The 21,664-nt window shown below is 38.3% G+C and overlaps 1 protein-coding gene across 34 annotated transcripts in view; it reads right to left on the reverse strand.

Moving 5' to 3' along the window:
• Positions 1-21,664, reverse strand: part of NARS2 (asparaginyl-tRNA synthetase 2, mitochondrial) — a 137,527-nt gene that overhangs the window by 23,544 nt on the left and 92,319 nt on the right. For 21 of the 34 annotated variants that reach the window (XR_013404219.1, XM_077964090.1, XM_077964086.1 and 18 more), the window contains 4 exons: positions 15,365-15,463; positions 15,216-15,253; positions 5,970-6,036; positions 2,934-3,071 (listed from right to left, as the gene is read on the reverse strand). Coding sequence is in view for 33 of the 34 variants with exons in the window: in XM_077964090.1 (XP_077820216.1) it covers positions 2,934-3,071; positions 5,970-6,036; positions 15,216-15,253; positions 15,365-15,463 (342 nt within the window). In the remaining variant the exon portion in view is untranslated. Of the gene's footprint in view, positions 1-2,891; positions 3,072-4,469; positions 4,591-5,955; positions 6,037-15,215; positions 15,254-15,320; positions 15,464-21,664 lie in introns of all 34 variants that reach the window. The other 13 variants (XM_077964078.1, XM_077964065.1, XM_077964063.1 and 10 more) reach the window with 8 other exon arrangements.

A 21,664-nucleotide genomic window follows, 5' to 3' on the forward strand; every position in this document is an offset into this window, starting at 1 on the left:
AGAAGTCAAGGGAGGAGAGGGTTATAAGAATAACAAAGTCATTAATAATGCTGATTAGCACTGACAGGTCAAGTAAAATAAAGACTTAAAAGTCTGCTGGATTTAATAATATGAAGATCATTACTGATCCTAATAAGAGCTACTTCAGTGGTGTGATGGGGTAGAAACCACAATGAAGTAGGAGTATAGAATGAGTGGGAGATGCTGCGGTGGTAAAAAAATTCAATACCCATCCTAAAGTTGTTAAGTTTTGTTTAAGAAGCAAAACCTCCGCGCCTGTAATCCAAGCACTTTGGGAGGCCAAAGCGGATGGACTGCCTGAGCGCAACACTGTGAAATCCCGTCTCTACTAAAAAAAAAAAAAATTAGCCAGGGGTGGTGGCATGCATCTGCAGGCCCAGCTACTTGGGGGGCTGAGGCAGGAGAACTGCTTGAACCCGGGAGACAGAGGTTGCAATGAGCCGAGATCATGCCACTGCTCTCCAGCCTGGGCGACAGAGTGAGACTCTGTCTTTAAAAAAAAAAAAAGAAAAGAAAAGAAAAAAGAAAAGAAAGCAAGCAAAACTTATTAAGAGAACACAGAACACAGACACAATGCTACAGTTTTGCTAATTCTCTAAATGCAACAAAAATTCAAAAAAAGGAAGGCTCAAAGTAGCTGGGTAACCCAGGAAAGTCTTTATAGAGAAGGAAAGTCTTAAGCAGAGTACTTAAGTGCAAAATTGAGTGACTGAAAGATGCTCAATCGAGGGAAATTAAATGAGAAAAATACATGGTGTGTGTGTTGGAGGTGGAGCTGGAATTGGGATAGGCTGGAGTGATGAAAAAAAGCCAAGAGATATAGTTGTCTGTTTTGTAATAAAGGCTCAATACTGAATTATTTAGGACTAGATAATCTAGGTCCTAATGTCTCCTTTTTGCTGCCAACCTGGGGGCCAATTACACTAGAGGGCTGGTAGAAAAAAGAGAATATAAGAATCATAAATCAATTGTGTTGCTCACTAGTTTTAGATGATTCTGTGTGAAAGGTGAGGATGAGTAAAGTGGCTAAAAGGTAATTTTATATTATTTGTGATTTTTAGGCAGTTGGAAGAAGTGGAAAAGAACACAGACTTTATAAAACCAAATCTGCAGTCTAGGAAAAAAATACGTATTTTAAAAATACAGACTTTAGAGCTAGAGGGAATCAGGTGTGAATACTAACTACTTACTACCTATGTAGCTTTGAAAATGCAATTAATCTCTGCATTCCAGTTTTTCACTTATAAAATGGGGAAACAAGCTTCTTAGCAAAGTTGTTTCTGGATTTAGAGATGAGATGGTAGTGCTTGATTCCTAAGCATCTAGTAAACAGTGGCCAATACAGTTGTATTAATACTATATGAGAAAACAGGAAATACAGTCAAACAGATAACCTTGTATACCTAAGAGAGGGACACTTCTCTTAGGTTTACTGGTGGGCCTTAATCTACATTTTTTGTAAGTATTTATCCACAAGTTAGTGAAAAGCATCAGACAGTAAAGTGTAGTTTTTGGGCCTATTTTGAAATCAATATAATCTGTCTCATAGACTTTTAAAACTAATAATATTATATATGTAACTATTCATTAAGTATTTAGAAAGTTAAAATATATTCTTACTTTATATTATTGCCAACTTTAAACTTTAATTATTTGTTTTTCAGATGGGGGCTCCCTCTGTCGCCCAAGCTAGAGCACAGTAACACCATTATGGCTCACTGAAGCCTCGAGTAATTCTCTCACCTCATCCTCTTGAGTAGATAGGACTACAGGTGAACGCCACTACTCCTGGCTAATTTATTTTTTGTTGAGATAGGGTATTCCTATGTTGACCAAGCTGGTCTTGAATCCCTGGTCTCAGCAATTTTCCCACCTTGGACTACCAAAGTGCTGGGATTACAAACATGAGCCACCACACCAGGTCATGTTATAGCTAATTTTGTAAAAACCAAAAGAATAAAAAAGGCAGGCCAGGTGCAGTGGCTCATGCCTGTAATCCAAGAACTTTGGGAGGCTGAGGCGGGCAGATTACCTGAGGTCAGGAGTTTGAGACCAGCCTGGCCAACACAGTGAAACCCTGTCTCTACTAAAAAGACAAAAATTTGCTGGGTGTGGCGGCACACGACTATAATCCCAGCTACTCAGGAGGCTGAGGCAGGAGAATCACTTGAACCTGGGAGGCGGAGGTTGCAGTGACCCAAGATCGCACCATTGTACTCCAGCCTGGGTGACAAGAGCGAAATTCTATTTCAAAAAAAAAAAAAAAGAAAGACAACTATAGTTAAGGGCAAAAAAAGAACACAGGACAAGAAACGGTAAAGACAGGCAAGAAACAGGATAGACAAGACAGGCAGACAGAGAAGAGACAGTCACACAAGAGCTAAGACAGGGAAAATCTGCCCAGACTGCCTGGATACCTTCATAGCCCTCCCCTTGCTATTTCTATTTGAGAGTCCAAACCAAAGCAGTCTAAGCCTCCTGCTCTGCCAAACCAGCTTTTCCTTTACCTGACTGTGCCACTGCTGTCATCTCTTGCCCAGCATGCCTTCCCTCCTAGGAGTCTCCTAACCAGTACTTAACCACAGACAAACTAGACTTAGTATAGCCATACAGTGTTCTAGGCCACTTCCTCTCAGTCATTAAAAAACAAAACAAAACGAAACAAAACGAAACGAAACAAAGAACTTGCACCTGCTAAACTAAGAAGAAGACCTTGTGACAGAAATGAGGAAGTATGTTTATAGAACACTGGGATCTTTTTTGGAATAATTTTTAAGAGACGCCTTTGAAAAACTTTATCATTTTAAGAGATAAAAAGAGTGATAGATGACATTTAAGAAAAGATCTCAAAGGCTAAATGAAAAACCCACCCCAAGAGGACTAACCCCAATTTATTTAGTATCTCTTCTTACTGTGTGCTGAGGGCCATCTTCATTATCCCTCATGTAGAAAGGCTTGATTGCTAATGGATAATTAATAATGAAGACAGGTATGTTGCCACAGTGCTTCACCAGGTACTTTTCATGTTCAGTTTGTAGATTAACACCCCACTGTAATGAGAAGAAAGAAATGACCAAAAGAGAAGACAGAGGTGAAATATACAATTAAGCACGTGAAAATAACCTGCATCAATTCCAAAGGCTTCATCTTCCTAAGGCTCCATGTGTGGAGCAAGCTGCTAAGGTTACACAGCTGACTAAACCAGAGAGACCTATTTGTTAACAAGAACACCTACAGGCCTGGAAAGATGAAAGCTGAGGCCAGTAGATAAACACTGCTTTCTGTGTCCCCATCGGTCCCCTACCCTCACCTCCCAGGAGCAGATAATACAGCACCTGCAGGAAAACAAAGTCTGCTTTACAATGGGATAAAAAATTCTGACTTCAGAATCAGTTTTTAATAGTGCCTTACGCTTCTTCCACAGTAACTGTTCCTAAGTCTTGGGAAATTAAATGACAGAAGATAATAATCCTAATATTGAGCCTATCTTTGGCTAAATGACTTCCCTTGGTGACTTTTTTTTTTTGAGACAGAGTCTGGCTGTGTCGCCCAGGCTGGAGTACAGTGGCGCAATCTCGGCTCACTGCAACCTCCGCCTCCCGGATTCACGTGATTCTCCTGCTTCAGCCTCCCACGTAGCCGGGACTTCAGGCGCCCGCCACCATGCCTGGCTATTTTTTTTTTTTTTTGTATTTTTAGTAGAGATGGGGTTTCACTATGTTGGCCAGGCTGGTCTTGAACTGCTGACCTTGTGATTTGCCCACCTTGGCCTCCCAAAGTGCTGGGATTACAGGTGTGAGCCACAGTGCCCGGCTGGTGACTTCTTTTTAAATAAAAAGAATCAACTCATGTGTGAGATGCTCTTTGATGAATATTTATTAACTCTGTTCAATATATTTATTAAGCAAATACTAATGTGCCTATTAAATTCCAGGTACCATATGATATACTGGATAAAGTGGTAAGAAAAATAGTTATAATCCCTGACTTCATGAAGCTTCCAGCATAGGAGACAAAGAAATGAAAACTTACACAAGAACTGATTATAAATATAACAAGCACAGGTTACTTTTGTAATATATAAAGACCTAACTTAATTGGGATTGAACTGGTACAAGGAATAGTTTAAACACAAAGGTTAACATTATCTTATTACTACCACTTGTTTGGCAATATCTTCGTTACAGGAAAAAAATAACTCAAATAGGAACAAAGAGTTTTGCCTCCAACACTATACACATGCCCACTGACAGATCATGTGGTCTTCTGGACCTGTATCATTGCCAATAAAATAAAAAAGCTTTAGCTGGGGACGGTGGCTCATGCCTTTAATCCCAGCACTTTGGGAAGCTGAGGAGTGCTTGACACAGACGCTTGAGACTAGCCTAGGCAACATAACCCTGTCTCTACAAAAAATAAAAAAATCAGCCAGGCCTGGTGGCACGCACCTGTAGTCCCATATACTTGGGAGACTGAGTTGGGAGGACTGATGTGAGCCTGGGAAGTGGAATCTGCAGTGAGCCATGTTTGTACCACTGCACTCCAGCCTCAGCAACAGAGAGATCCGGTCTTTCAATAAATAAATAAATAAATAAATAAATAAATAAATAAACAAATAATAAAGGAGTTCCTTCACAGAAAGACAGAGTTGTACAGTGGTTGTCAGGGGTCTGGGAATGTGGCAAATGAGGGGATACTGATCAAAGTGTACACACTTTCAGTTATAAGACGAACAAGTTCTGGGGATCTAATGTACAGTGTGGGTAGTGACAGATGTGTTAACTAATTTGACTGTAATAATTTATTACACAATGTATACGTGTATCAAATCATCATGCTGTATACCCTGAATATATATAATCTTCTTTTGTTGTTGTTCTTGGAGACAAGGTCTTTCTCTGTCACCTAGGCTGGAGGGCTGCAGTCGATCATGGCTCACTGCAATCTTAAACTCCTAGGCTCAAGCAATCTGCCTACCTCAGCCTCTTAAAGTGTTGGGATTACAGGTGTGAACTATCACACCCGGCCTATACAATCTTTATCAAGTAATTTTTGGGAAAAAAAAAAAAGAATTCTTGGCTGGGTACTGAGGCATGCTCCTATAGTCCCAGTTACTTGGGAGGCTGAAATGGGGGATCCCTTGGGCCCAGGAGTTCAAGATGAGCTCGGGCAACATAATGAGACCTTCATCTCTTAAATATAAAGTTCTTTAAAAGCAAAACAAAACAAAAACACCCCAGTGTTTTCCAGAGTGGCTCACAAACTAAAAGGCTCTATAAAGTTCAACTGAAAAACACACCTGTTTCTGCAAGCACTAAATCTGGAAAAAGAAAAAAAAAAAAACAAAACACCTGTTTAGTTATGTTGCCTAAATTTATTTGATAATATAACTTCCTTCATTGGTCATCTTTTAATGTCATTCAGAATATACTTTGGAAAACACAGAATTAGTTGACTTCTACAGTAATTTTTTTTTTTAATTCACTTTTTTTTTTTTTTTTTTTTTTGGGTAGAGACAGGGTCTCACTATATTGCCCAGGCTGGTCTTGAACTTTGGGGCTCAAGCAATCTGCCTGCCTTGGCCTCCCAAAGTGCTAGAATTATAGACATGAGCCCCAACAACTGGCATCTAAAGTAATAGTCTATGATTATCTTTCTTTTTTAGAATTTTCATCTTCCTAAACATGGGATTCTCCTTTATAACCCCTTAGTCACTGCTATTCCAAATGATACAATTTATTTTTATTCTAAATTAATTCTGTTTTAAGTATCTAAACAAGATTGAGCAAATATCAAATAAAATCTGTAAGTCTGTGTACAAATGAGCAAATACCATATTTTGCTAATAACAGAAATAAGATGATTTTGAAGGATTCTTAATAAAGTAAGCCAAAGACAAGAAGGAAGCATTTTCACACACACATATATATACACACACAAAATACTACCTCTGGGGTGAAGGTGAAGTTCTGGGATGCTTGCTTTAAGATCTCCACTGCTTCAGTATAAGAAATGCTGGAGGAAAACAGGATACAAGCAGAGAAAAGTCAATACAATTGGGCTGCTGTTAACTAGTTCATTTTAAAACCAGAAAAAGCCTACTCCTATATCACACTGTGAGGTCATGAGGGAATACTGAATAATCAGGAATTAAGGCTGATCTAATCCTATAAAAGTCTGATCTGCCTGAAGAGAAGTAACCATTCAATAACCATTCAATAACCTCACTCCTCATCTACTTGCAATATACACAGCGAAGCTAGTCACTTAAGCAAGGAAAGATTATTCTCTGAATCCAAGATATGCCAATGCCCTAATAAAACGTATGAAATACTGAGACTGCAACAGCAAAAGACTTTCTCCTAAAATTCACGATTAATTCATTTATTTATCCAACAGACATATACTTGGCACCTACTAGGCACTACACATAATTCTAGACACTGCAGATAAAAATAAAGCTCAGGGCCGGGTGCGGTGGCTCACGCCTGTAATCCCAGCACTTTGGGAGGCCGAGGCAGGTGGATCACAAAGTCAGGAGATCGAGACCATCCTGGCTAACACGGAGAAACCCTGTCTCTACTAAAAATGCAAAAAAAAAATTAGCCGGGCGTGGTGGCAGGCACCTGTAGTCCCAGCTACTAGGGAGGCTGAGGCAGGAGAATGGTGTGAATCCAGGAGGCGGAGCTTGCAGTGAGCCGAGATTGCACCACTGCACTCCAGCCTGGGCAACAGAGCGAGACTCCGTTTCAAAAAAAAAAAAAGCTCAGCCTTCATGGAGCCAACGTTCGTGCGTGTGTGCGTGTGCGTGTGTGTGTCTGTGAGAGAAAGAAAGAGCGAGAGATGCAGGTGAGGAAAGAGTAGACAGAGCAAACATCAGGTAGCTATTAGCATAATATCTTATAGTATATTAGTATAGTATAGTATAATATAATAGTGTATTACTAAGATAATCGTAGTATATTAGTATAAATGGGTAGCCATTAGTGCTATGAAGAAAAATAAAGTGGAGTAAGAAGACAGAGGGGGTTTGGGGTGCCATTTCAGATATGATGGTCAAGAAAGGCCTAAGTTTCTGACATCTGAACAGAAGTGTGCATCGAGTAAGGAAATGAACGACAGAAGTCTCTTGGGAGGAGTATTCCAGGCAAAAGGAACAACAAGTACAAGGATCTGAAGTGAGAAACAGTTTGGCTTGTTCATGGAACAAAAACGGCAGTCAGTGTGACTAGAGCATGCTGAACAAGAGGAATCATGCACAGGAAATTACATAGGAAAGGCAGTCAGAAGTCAGATCACATGGATTCTTTCAGGTCATACTAAGGGCCTGGTAATGTATTCTAAGCATTATAAGACTATTTAGGAAGATACTGATTCTCTCAACGAGACACCCTCATGCCTAAAGTAAGTCAAAGCAAGTGTTTCTTTTAATTTAACTATGTAAATAGGTAACTTATCTACATAGTTAAAAAAAAAATCAAGATGTATAAAAGAATATACATTTCCCTTCCATTGCGGTTCCAGAGACACCTAGTTCCTTTCCTTTCACACAATCACTGCTACCGGTACTGTGAATATCCCTCTAGAGGATTTTATTTACATAGATATGTAAATAATACACAATCTTCCTTTTTTATAGATGTCATACATATCATACACACTCTTTCACACTTAATTGTACAGAGTAATATACCTTGTAGATCTTTCTGTGTGTATATAAAGAAATTCTTCACTTTTTGCATTATATAATATTCCATTTTGTGGATGTATCATAATTAGTTTAACCAGTGACCTGACATTTCACATTCTAATCTTTTGCTATTATAAAACATGCCTATATATACCCATTTAATATTATTACAAATAGTTATTCTACACTAATTTGTCACATGGCAAAAGTGGAATTGTTAGATGAAAATTTGCAATTTTTATATTTTCTGAAAGGTTTTGCCAAAGATATTGCCCCTTTTATATCAATGTATACCCACCAGTAACATGAAAGTGTCTGTTTGCTTGTAAACTATAGGTAAAATACTGCATCAGTATGGCTTTTTTTTTTTTTACAAAAAATCTACAAACTTTCTGAAAGACTTTTGAGCTCAAAAAAATAATTTATCCAGCACAAACTTTTTCTCTGAAGTAAAAATGAAGTTCATATACATAACAACTAACCAGAAAGAGTTGTACTGTGTCATACAGTACAATAAAGCCCCTAAAGCTATGTTTTGAAAGATAGGTTTTTCCTAAGATGGAAAATCTATTCAAATTAAAATCTAGTATTAATAATAGGTAATTTTTAAGGTAGTAATGGTGGCGCTAGTTGTGTTGGTAGTAGCAGTAACAAGGATTTTAAAATTAGCATTTTACAGAAGGGAAGCAGACGGTTAGAGAGGATCAATAACTTTCCAAAGGTTACTCATGTAAGTAAATAGTAAATCTTGATCTGCTGACTCCAGAGTATACACTTTTAATGGCTAAGATAATGCCTAAAACACTTGGAGTTTCATATGTTCCATCAAAACAAAAGAAAATGGGCTCTGGGTTCTTCATCTGATTCTACCACTTAATCTGATTCTACTACTAGCTATGTAAGTCACTTCAACGTTGTGAAAGCATGTTATTAATTTTTGTAATGTGTTATACAAACATTTAAAAATTATTTGCACTTATAAAATAAGGATATTGAACTATCTTGTATAAAGTTCTTTTCTGCTTAGGCATTCTATCGTTCTATTATATCGATTACTTGGTATGATCTACCAATCACACTGAGAAATATAAGAGCAGTCAAAGTAATAAGCAGTAGATTTTGTACCATTGGTATGTTACTGTTTCATTATTAAGAAATGGCTCTCATGTCTAAATATCTCATTATTCCACGTCTTCCACTCCACACCCCAATACCTTCATTAGGAGCAGAACTTTCAAGTTCAAATTACAGTTCTGACATTTGATATCCTTAATGGCTTCCATCAACTCTCTCCACTAAGTATTTTTCTTGATATATATAGAAAATAGTATCTCTTCTCCTTTCCAGAAACTGTTTCCAAAGTGCTTTGAGGAAAGGAGGAAAAAACACTGCGATAGAGAATGATATGGCATCAAACTGAATTCATATTTCACATTTTTCATTGTTGAATAAAGAAAATTCATTATTCTGAAGCTGTTGGAGTAAAATTGCTAAACTACAAAGATAATTATTGTCATCCTTTGCCTCAAATTCACACAGAAAGATAAATGAAGAGCAAATAAAAAAGGTTAAATACTATTTTCAGAAACAATAATATAAAGGAAATGTAAAATAAACTGAATACAATTTCTGCATAAAGGCTAAATTCAATTACTACACGAGTTGCTGAAATAGCACATTTTCATATAAAATAATTATAACAGGTAGTGAAAAATATACTGAAATCTACTCAAAAGAATACAAGCCACGTGGTATCTATACAGATTCAATAATTAACAGTGCAGTCTACATAAGCATAAAACAAAAGTTTGTCTTTTGTTGTTTTTCTTTTCTCCCTGTTTCCCTGTTTTTTTCTCCTTGTTTCCCTGTTTTTTCTTTTCTCTTTACTGTTTTTAGGATTCACTCAACAGTAGATTCAGCTACACCAGTATTTTCAGAAATTTCAGCGTCAATGCCTTAAAAAGCATGAAACAGCAGAGAGGTGATGCCAAGGTGGTACAGAGTGCACCACCACACAACCTATTTCTCAACTTGATACCTCTGATGTTGCTGACTTAATAATCACTGTCATTGGACCAGCACCATCTCATTATGCTTTTTTTTAGTGGCTACCTTGCATATTTTAACACGCATATCTGACTTAACAGTCTAAAGCAGCTGGGTGTGGTGGCCTGCACCAGTTGTCTCAGTTACTCAGGAGGCTGAGGCAGGAGGGATCGCTTGAGCCCAGGAGTTCAAGCCTGCAGTGAGCTATGATCACACCACTGCCCTCCAGCCTGGACGACAGAGCGACGTCCTATCTCTTTTAAAAAAAAAAAAAAAAAAAAAGTCTACAGTTCACCAGTTTCTCTCTCTTTCTTCCAAACAACACAAGGACTAACATTTCAACTATGAACATACCTCTCAGTTTTACAAGTTATTGCTGCCCAGTATTTCAGTTCTAAGGTAACAGGTATTTTCTTTCAACTATGTGAAGATACTATTTTGTCAATCTATTGTCATTACTGTCCTTTGAACTTCTTGGGAATCTAATGCTGTTTGTTATGTCTGCTGTTCTTGCTCATGGTAGGTATTTCCCTGTGTATTTGGACTGAGATTATCTTAAGTAGAGTTTGTTTTGGGAATACCATGCCACTTGGGTTGAGGGTACAAACTTCAAGATTGGTTTTATATTAGTTTCTACAGCTACTCCAGTGTTATCACTAACTGAAAATTTTTAGTTTAATGCCCTAGCACGAAGATTCTTGAACTACACAGGAAACAAAATTCAAACTCTAGGCTCACTTAAGGGCCAACTGTGGCTGCAAATTCTCAATGGAGGCTATTTCTGTTTTGTCTCTATCCTTAAGCCCAGACTAAAGCATATACACTTCTACACTTCTCTGTAAATTCTCTACACTGGCTAGCTCAATTTTCTGTTTGCTTATTTTCTAATTGGTCCTTTCATTAAGGGTGTAGTCCTTGGCCAGTTCTAGCTTTGTGTATATGTGTGTGCATTTGCGGGGGTATCTTGATTCTAATTCATTCTGCTATGTCTATTCTCATGTCCTCTCATCGCTGTTAAAGCCTCTGGTTTCAAAGAATGGAAAATCGCCCTCCAGTTTCCCTACCTACACCCTGAGAATCCTCAGCATCACACCAACTGTGCATATCACTCTGATGTTTGGTTCCTTCTTCATTTCTAGCACCTGGAACTTCTCCTCCTTTCTAGTGAATTCAACAACATATTTAAAAGAATCTTATAATATTTTAAGTATTATTTTTAGAAGTTTTGTAGCAAGGGTGTTTTCAAATTATCTAGTCTGACATATTGCTTTTAACAGTATCGTTATTAAATCCTTTCAACAATATGACAGAGTATTTTTTATAGATGTGGAAACTGAAGTTCAGAAAAGTGAAAGATTCACTATTCATCAAGGTCATAGTTGTAATTAAATTATTCATATAAATATTTAACTGTTCATCTTTTTCTCTAGATTTTAAACTCCATAAAAAAATAAATAGATGTTTTCATTATTCTCAACAACTAGCAAAGTGCCTAACTCATATTAGGCAGTCAATAAATATTTGTTAAAAAATATTAATTTACTCATTAATGGCTAGTAAATGGTAGGGCCAGGATTACAATCCAGGTTCGCTGAATCATGGTTCACAACCCTCAGTGACTGAAGTAAATAGTGATATGAGCCAATAGAAACCTGAGGAGAGACTCCAGCCTAAAGAAGAAAACCTTTACAGCCACTGTTACTCAAGTCATTTGTTTGTGCACTCAATTACTCAGTATTTACTGAATGTCTATTAGAGGCACTGTGCTAAGTCCTGGGGGCATAATAGTAAGCAATTTAAACACAGCCTCTGACCTCATAGAGGTAGTAGACACCAAACAAATAATCACACATATACATTTATTTTAAAATGTTTGAATTTTTCATTGACAAATAACTAGTTTATGTATTTACAGGATACGATGTGATTTTGGTATTATACACTGTGGAATGAATATATCAAGGTATTTAACATATCTATCGCCTCGCATGCTTCATTTTTTTTTTTTTTTTTTGCAGTGAGAAGATTTAAAATCTACTCCTTCAGCAATTTTGAGATATACATTACAATTAATTATGGTCACTTTGTTACGCAGTAAATCCTGAAAACTTACTCCTCTGATCTAAATGAAACTTTGTACCCCTTGGTCAATTTCTTTCCATTCCCTTCAAGAACCCCTCACCTGCCACTGGTAACTACCATTCTACTCACTACTTCTCTAAGTGTAACTTTATTACATTTCACATCAAAGTGAATCATGCAGTACTTGTCTTTCCATGCCTAGCTTCTTTCACTTAGCATTAAGTCTTCCAGGTTGATCCATGTTGTCACAAATAAGATTTCCTTTGAATAGTATTCCACTGTGTATACACACATTTACTTTATCCAGTCATCCACTGATGGACACTTAGGTTGATTCCATATCTTGGCTACTATGAATAGTCCTGCAAAGAACATGTAAGTGCAGATATCTCTTTGACATACTGACTTCAGTTCTGGATACGTACCCAGAGGCAGGACTGCTGAATCATATGGTAAATATGCTTTTAGTTTTTTGAGAAATCTCCCATACTATCCTCCGTAACAGCTCTTCTAATTTACATTCCCACTAACAGTATACAAGGGTTCCCAAGTGCCACATCTTTGCCAACACCTGTTATCATTTGACTTTTTTTTTTTTTTTTTTGATACAAGGTCTTGCTCTGTCTCCCAGGCTGGAGTACAGCAGTGTCTGTGATCACAGCTCACTGCAGCCTCAACCTCCTGGGCTTAAGCAGTCCTCCCACCTTAGCCTCCTGAGTAGCTGGCACTACAGGCACGTGTCACCACACCTGGCTAATTTATTTTATTTTTTGTAAAGACAAGGTCTCACTATGTTGGCCAGGCTGGTCTTGAATTCCCAGGCTTAAGTGATCCTCCCACCTCAGCCTCCCAAAGTGCTAAGACTACAGGCATGAGCCAACGTGTCTCATTCTACTTTTTGATAACAGCCATCCTAACAGGTGTGAGGGGATATCTCACTGTGGTTTTAATTTGCATTTTATTAATTAGTGATGTTGGACACTTTTTGATAAACCTATTGGCCATTTGTATCTTACACAAATGTAAAACATTTGTGATGTCTGCCTGTCTGAGCAAAGCATAGGGGTGGATGCTGAGGCTAGATGGGGTGGCTGCCCTGCAGGGGCTCAAACCAGATAGACTTTCCTACTGAGTTTCTGCAGCAACCAGCTGGGCTTTGTAAATGGGCTATGCCACTGGCTGGTATCTCTGATCAGGTGCTCCTGCTGGCAGGAACACAGCCATCACCAAGATCCGTGTGCTGGTTGCTGTGAGCACTGCCCCACTCCTTTGTTCATAGTTGACTCCTGGTAGTCCAGACCTTACCCCCAGGGTTCCCTGTGAGACAGGAATGGGCCTCCTAGGAAGCATCAAAGAATGCTGGGGAAACTGGATAGCTGTCTCTTTTTCCACTGTATTAACTGTGTGCCCAGGAGAATCTTCTGTGTGGTGCTGTGCCTACTTAGGGGAGGGAGGATTCAATCAAATTGAGGCCATTGCTCCTACCCTTCTAATGCACTTTTTGTTCTGTGGTCCATCTGGGTGTCTCAACTTCATTCCCAAGTTTTGGGATTTTCACAAAGATGTTCTTGTATGTGACTAGTTGCCAAATGGACTTTCTGTGGTGAAGGCTGGGACCTTCTATTCACCATCTTGCTGATGTTCCTCTCCCCACAAATTTAAACTGCAACTATGACTTGTAGTATGCAGAATGGATTGTGACAATGACAATGATTGAAATGGCACAGCCCAAGAGGACATTTTCCAACCTTAACATTTTACGGAAAAGAACTCGAAAGCACAAGAGTTAAGTGACATGTAAGAGTCGTAAGGATAGTGGGCCAGCTACAACCACTCTGCCCTTCCAGTGCCTTTCCAAATATATGAAAACCTCAGGTTAAAAGTCTGAGCTCTGAAATCAGATGAACATGAGCTTGAATCACCATTTCATCTTTTACTCAACCTCTTTGCAGGGATTCTCAATCTGTAGAATGAGAATAATAACTACTTGGAGTTGTGAAGATAAAATGAGCTACTAATGTATGTAAATTTTATCACTGTCTGGGTAAATATTCAACAAATCGTGAATATTATTTCTGCATTTTGAATCTTTTCATTAGATAGGAGCTGGAAAACTAAGATCCTTCCCTGGTTGTTCGGTCACCAGCAGAGACTCCTTGAGAAGGCCAAATTACTTCTTTCCTCATCTACTTAATGACCACTTTTATCAATATACTCATGCCCAAGACTATCTTATAAAACTCCAGACCCACACTTTCAGTTGCCTATCCAACATCTATGGCTGGATGTCTGAAAAGCATCTCAATCTTAATGTCTGTGTTCCTGATACCACCCTTCCTCTCAAAGCTCCTGCCCCAGTACTCTCTTAAGGATTTCCCAACTTCAGTTAATAGCAACTTCATTTTTGCAGCTGTAGGAGAAAAAAAAACATTGAAGGTACCCTTAACTCCTCTCTCTCGCCCTCAGTAAATCCTGTTTGTTCTATCTCTAAAATATATTCAGAATAGGAGCTCTTGCCACCATCCTGGTCTGTGATGGTTAATTTTATGTGTCAACTTGGCCGGGCCATGGTGCCCAGATATTTGGTCAAATAGTATTCTGAATGCTTCTACGAAGGTGTTTTTTGGATGAAATTAATGTCTAAATCAATGGACCTTGAAAAAAGCAGATTATATTACCCTTCATAATGTGGGTGGGCTAAATCCAATTAGTTGAAGTTTTTACTAAGACAAAGACTAATCTCCCCCTGAAAAAGAAGGAATTCTGCCAGGAGACTGCCTTTGGACTTGAATGGCAATTCTTTCTTGACTCTCCAGCTTGTCCTACTCCCTTAGATTTTAAACGCAACAAGCCTCTACAATTATGTGAGCCAATTCTTTACAATAAACCTCTCAATCTCTCTCTCTCTCTCCACACACACACCCCGCCCTCAAACTTGGCTGGTCATGTTTCTCTGGAGAACCCTAATACACAGTCTAGATCATCATTAACTCTCACACTGATCACTGTGGTAATCTTTTAGTTTTCTGTTCCTGAATTCCTGTCTTGCTGTAACTTACACCGAGCATGTTTTTTACAGTTGGTTTAGTGCAAGTTTGAATTATAGTTACAATAGTTAATAATTACTAGATTTTTATCTTGCTATGATTTATTAATTTATTGATGAAACACTGATTATCAATTATGAACCAAACATAAGAGCTATAAAAATAATTAGAACATGGATCTTGCCTGGAATCTGGGGAATGTCTATATATATACACTATATATATAGGATCTATATAAGCAGATATAAATTTTAAAAATTATAATATAGTGTGATAAATACAGTGATAAAGAATGAATAAAGTTCAAAGAAAGTATAACATCTACTTACATTAAAAAGTTGTTTTTTAGCATATGTTCTAATCTGTCCTTAATAAAAAGAAGACAAAAAATAAATTTTAAAAATACAATTTTATTCATTATGTATAATTAACACATTAAACAGCAGATGTATTGGGCTTTATCCACAAAACTAATTACCTTTTGGCCAGGAGCTATGAATTTGTGACAGAGTTCAACATCTTCAGGACAATTTGAGAGAACCATCATTGCTGTAGCCTTGAAGAGTTCCTCTATAACCTAAGAGAAATGAAACAGAATCACCTGACACGTAAGCAATTTTACATGAAAAACTCGTTCAGGGATCAATAAGGACTGCACTCCAGGTTTTAGCAACTATAAATCCACTAAGTCTTTTAATCCTTGAATGTACCATGAAAAATTGGTTCAGTTTTCCAGGCATCTCAATTTCCTTGGTGTGTGGCAGGGAGGAAGAAAAAAGGAAATGTTTTAATCTTATGTTGACAGTTTCAATACTGGTAAAGAAATGAGATGTCAAATGAACAGCTATAACTGATCAATGTCTCTCCAAATTTCAACAAACTCACTTGTTGAATCAGGGTAATAACAGCACCTAACTTACAGGATGTTTGAGAGAATTAAATGAGATAAACCATGTGTCACACTTAGCTTAGTACTGGTTCAGAGAAGCACACAACAAACATCAGTTCTTGTCAACAGTAAGAACATTTTGAAAAGTGGTTTATTCACTCATTGATAAGTGAAAGTCAACTTTAAAATTACAGAAATGATGATATATCTAAATACAAATATATACATTTTTTGCTTTGCTAATGGCCAAAATAAAAATAACATGAAGCAGCATACAGCAAAAATCAGTATATAAGAACTTATTCTCAAGACCAGCCTGGGCAACATGGCAAAACTCTGTCTCTACAGAAAGAAAGAAGAAAAATTAGCTGGGCATAGTGGTGTGCTCACCTGTAGTCCCAGCTCCTCAGGAGGCTGAGTTGGGAGGATCACTTGAGCCGGCGAGGCTGAGGCTGCAGTGAGCCATGATCATGCCACTGCAACTCCAGGCCAGGTGACATCTCAAAAAACAACAAAAAAAATTATTCTTCCATGGGTGCCCATAGGAGACTCATAATAGAAACTTGTTCTTAGAAGGAAAAAAGTGACTGGAATGGAAAATATTTCTAAAATGTTTTTATTCACAACCAACATTCTTGGTTTTAAATCAATGAGACAGTATTAGGTCTTCTAAATTGTGTATTCACAAAGGTGCACATATGTATAAAGTACAGGCTGCCTTAAAGGCAGGTATCTTCTCTTCCTCTGTTGCATACTAGTAGATCCTCTTGAGAGTGGAAGCATAGTGAAGGCATAATTGTCAATGGAAGTACATTAATATAGTCAGATATAGGAAAACACTTAAATACCAGTGACAACCAGATCTATTTTATGATGTTTCAGTCATTGTTAGTGTTATTTATTTATTTATTTATGAGATAAGGTCTTGCTCTGTCACCCAGGTTGGAGGGCAGTGGTATAATCATAGCTCACTGCTGCCTTGATCTCTCAGGCTCAAGAGATTCTCCTACCTCAGCCAACTATGTAACTGGGACCACAGGCATGCACCATCACATCCAGCTGATTTTTTGTTTTTTATTACAGATGAGGTCTCGCTGTATTGCCCAGACTGGTCTCGAACTCTTAAGCTCAAGTGATCCTCCCTTCTCAGCCTCCCACAGTACAAATTAAAAATTTATGCAGCCAACAAACATATGGAAAAAAGCTCATCATCACTGGTCATTAGAGAAATGTAAATAAAAACCACAATGAGATACCACCTTATGCCACTTAAAATGGCAATTATTAAGAAGTCAGGAAACAACAGATGCTAGCAAGGCTGTGGAGAAACAGGAATGCTTTCACATTGTTGGTGGGAGTGTCAATTAGTTCAACCATTGCGAAGACAGTGTGGCGATTTCTCAAGAATGTAGAATCAGAAAAGCATTTGACCCAGCAATCCCATTACTGGGTATGTACCCAAAGGATTTGAAATCATTCTACTTTATAAAGACATATGAACACATGTTTATTGCAGTACTATTTGCAACAGCAAAGACTTGGAATCAACCCAAATGCCCATCAATGATAGACTGGATACGGTGATAAATTGGATACTGTATACACCACGGAATACTATGCAGCCATGAAAATGAATGAGTTCTTGTCCTTTGCAGGGACATGGATGAGCTGGAAGCCATTATTCTAGGCAAACTAACGAACAGAAAACCAAACACCACGTGTTCTCACTCACAAGTGGGAGCTGAACAATGAGAACACATGGACACATGGAGGGGAACATCACACACTGGGGCCTGTCAGGGGATGGTGGGCAAGGGGAGGGAGAGCATTAGCACAAATACCTAATGCATGTGGGGCTTAAAACCTAGATGATGGGTTGATAGGTGCAGCAAACCACCATGGCACATGTATACCTAGGTAACAAACCTGCACATTCTGCACATGTATCCCAGAACTTAAAAGTAAAACAAAAACAAAAACAAAAACAACACAACACAAAACAACACAACGTAACTCTGGTCAGAATACAAAGAGCAACTCAGAAAAATAAACAATGATAGGTGGACTGGGAACTAGTCAACTTGATTAATAACCTGAAGTGGAGATGAATTTTAGTTCCATTTTTACCTCCTTTGTCTCCTGGTTTTGATTGGGGGTAAAACATTGATCTATTTAGTAGGCATAGGAAGCAAAACTTCTGGAAGAAAGCTCCTACTACTAGTCTGGTAAAGTCCCTGTAGGATAGGGTGTTTACAGGAAAATCCTTGGCTGTTTTGTCCCCCACTCTTTTCTCTCTTCTGTTCCTGGCCAAAAGGTAGCCCCAGCTGTGGAGTGGCACTGTCAGGGCGAGTGGCACAAGCACCTAAAACTCCAAGACAAGACCTGCTTCTCCAACAGAGGAACTGGGAAAGGGAGACTGCTGTCTGAAGAGTGTGGATGTGGGTAATCTCTATTATTATTATTACTATTTTTTGAGATGGAGTCTTGCTCTTATCACCCAGGCTGGAGTGCAGTGGCACGATCTCGGCTCACTGCAGTCTCCGCCTCCCAGGTTCAAGCGATTCTCATGCCTCAGCCTCCCGAGTACCTGGGATCACAGGAGCGTGCCACCATGCCCAGCTAATTTTTCTATTTTTAGTAGAGACAGGGTTTCACCATGCTGGCCAGATTGGTCTCGAACTCCTGACCTCAGGAGATCTGCCCGCCTTGGCCTCCCAAAGTGCTGGGATTACAGGCATGAGCCACTCTGCACCCAGCCCGTTATTAATATTTTTTTGGAATGTTTTCTCTTGCCAGTTTGACCCAATGGTGGCCACAGTCACCTGGAAATGAATAACATGGTGGCGACTAAGACCTGGGAGAAATCTGTCTTTCTGGCCAGAGAAACCAAAATGGGGGCTTCAGGTAGCCAGACAGTGTGAAGGAAATTCTGAAGAATAGGAGAAGGTGACCCTCTAATTGTGTATGAAGTAACACAAGGCTAGGGTTCACCTCCAAGCAATGTATATGTGAAACAGACCCAAAGAAGCCCAGTGAAAGTTTCTGACAATGAACTACAATATAAATCACTGTGCAATTTCCAGACTAACTATGAGTAGCACACGCATCAGAAAGACTCAAATAGCATAGCAGAGGCTTTGAAAACTTAACTGACGTGGAAACCAATGCCAATAGAAAGTAAGATAAAACTTACAGTCTGAATCTAACCAGTTTAATAACTGGTAAACACAACAACAAAAATAATTCCATTTCCAAAGGATTTTAACAGAACCCAGTGTCAGAACACGACATTAAAAACATCTAGGATATAATTAAAAATTACCGGACATACAAAGAACCAGGAAAATCTTATGAATTCTCATGAGAAAAAATAATCAATAGATACATATACACAGAAGACTCAGATATTGAAATTATCTGACAATTTAAAACAGGTATTATAACCATCTTCCACAGGTAAACGAAACATTCTTAAACAGAAAGATAGAACTTCTCAGTGGAGAAAAAGAAACTAAAAATAAATAAAAATTTTAGAATTGGAAAATATGTGAAAGAAAAATTTCACAGGGTGGGCTCATTATCACAATGAAGATAAAAGAGGAAATAATTAGTAAGTTTGAAGACAGTTCAGCTGAAATGCCCCCCACTCTGAATTACAGAAAGAAAAAATACTAGCCAGGCATGGTGGCTCATGCCTGTAATCCCAGCACTTTGGGAGTCTGAGGTGGGCGGATCACTTGAGGTCCGGAGTTCAAGACCAGCCCAGCCAACATGGTGAAACCCCGTCTCTACTAAAAGTACAAAAATTAGTCGGGTGTGGTGGCGGGTGCCTGTAATCCCAGCTACTCAGGAGGCTGAGGCAGGAGAAATGCTTGAATCCGGGAGGTGGAAGTTGCAGTGAGCTAAAATCGTGCCACTGCACTCCAGCCTGGGCAACAGAGTGAGACTCTGTCAAGAAAGACAGAAAGACAGAAAGGCAGGCAAGAAGGCAGGAAGGCAAGAAAGCAAGAAAGCAAGCAAGCAAGCAAGACAGACTCATTAATAATAAGCAGAGCATCACAGCACCATGGGACGATATCAAAAGGTTTTATATTCGTGTTATTGGAGTACCAGAAGCAGAAAAGACAAAAAAAAAAAGGCACAGAAAAAAACATGTGAAAAAATAATGGCTGAAAACTCCCCCAAGTTGGCTAAAGACATATTCAAGGAGCTCGCTAAACCACAAACAGGATAAACTCAAAGAAAATTATACCTAGACACATCATAATCCATGAGCTGAAAACCAAAGACAAAGAAAAAAATCTTTAAAGAAACCAGGGAAAAATGACCCTTTACACTGGAACAATAATTGAAGACTGGATTTATTCTCAAACACTACAGAGGTCAAAAGATAGACTATATTTAAAGTGCTGAAAGAAAATAACTGTCAAGCCAAAATTCTATATCCCGTGGAAGCATCTTTCAGAAATGACAATAAAACTTAAAAATTATCAAATGAAGAAAAACTAAGAGAAGTGATTGCCAGCAGAAATGCTTTTAAATGTTCAAGGAAATTCTTTAGGCTGAAGGAAAGTGACCAGAGAAGGAAATCTGAAACTTGAGTAATGAAAGAACAACAGAAACAGTAATTTACTATTACTACCAAATGTAGGTAAATACAACAGATGTTTTTTTCTCTTCTAAAATTCTTTAAAATACATAAGTTGATTAAGAGCAAAAATTCAAACATCAGCAGAGGTTTTCAACGTATGTGAATTGTGATTGGGAGAATAATATTTATCCCTCTGCCAAAGCTGTCCATGCTCCAATTCCAGAACCCATGAGTATGTTAGCCTACCTGGTAAAAGAAACTGTGTATGTGTGATTAAGAATCTTTAAATGATGAGATTATTCTAGATTATGTGGTGGGACTAATGTAATCACAAGGATCCTTTACGTGAAAGAGGGAGGCATGAGGATGAGAGTTAGAAAGATTTGAAGATGATACCTTGCTGGTTTTTAAGGTCTGTGAGCCAAAGAATGCAGGTAGTCTCTAGAAAATGCAAGAGGCAAGGGACCTAATTCTCTCCTGAAGCCTCCAAGGGGAATGCAACTCTGCTGACACCTTTTAGCAGCGTTGGATTTTAGACCAGTAAAATCCACTTTGGACTTCTCACCTCCAGAAGAATACAATAATAAATTCGAGTTGTTTTAACCCACCAGGTTTGTGGTGACGTGTTACAGCAGCAATAGGAAATTAACACATAGAACTTGTAATGCATATGGCAACTATAAGACAAAGGGGTGAAGGAAAAGGGAAATATATAGTAGTAAGACTGTTGTTTTACTTGAAGTGGTAAAATATTAAATAGAATATGGAACAGAATAGAGGATTCAGAAATAGATCCATATATGTAAGACCAACTGATTTTTGACAAAGACCCAAAAGCAATTCAATAGACGAAGTTTAGCTAACAGCCTTTTCAACAAATGGTGCTGGAGCAAGAAGTTATCCAGATGTAGAAAGGAAAGGGGAAAGACAAGAGAGGAAAGGAAAGGAAGGGACAAGAACTTCTATGTCTCACGTTACACAAAAATTAACTCAAAATGGATCATAGACTTACATGAAAAACATAAAGCTAAAGCTATAAAACATCATAAAATCCTTGAGATCTAGGGCTAGGTAAAGAGTTCTTAGACTTGACACAAAAATCAAGTCTTAGCACAATCCATTAAAGAAAAAATGATAAACTAGATGTCATCAAAATTAAGAGAATGAAAAGCCAAGCTACTGACTAGGAGAACACAGTCAGATACCACACATCCAACAAGGAATAGTAGCTAGAATATATAAAGAACTCTCCAAACTCAACAGTGAAAAAAACAAGCAAGCCATATGGAAAATGGGCA

Source organism: Macaca mulatta, chromosome 14 (assembly GCF_049350105.2).
Source record: "Macaca mulatta isolate MMU2019108-1 chromosome 14, T2T-MMU8v2.0, whole genome shotgun sequence".
NCBI lineage: Eukaryota > Metazoa > Chordata > Mammalia > Primates > Cercopithecidae > Macaca > Macaca mulatta.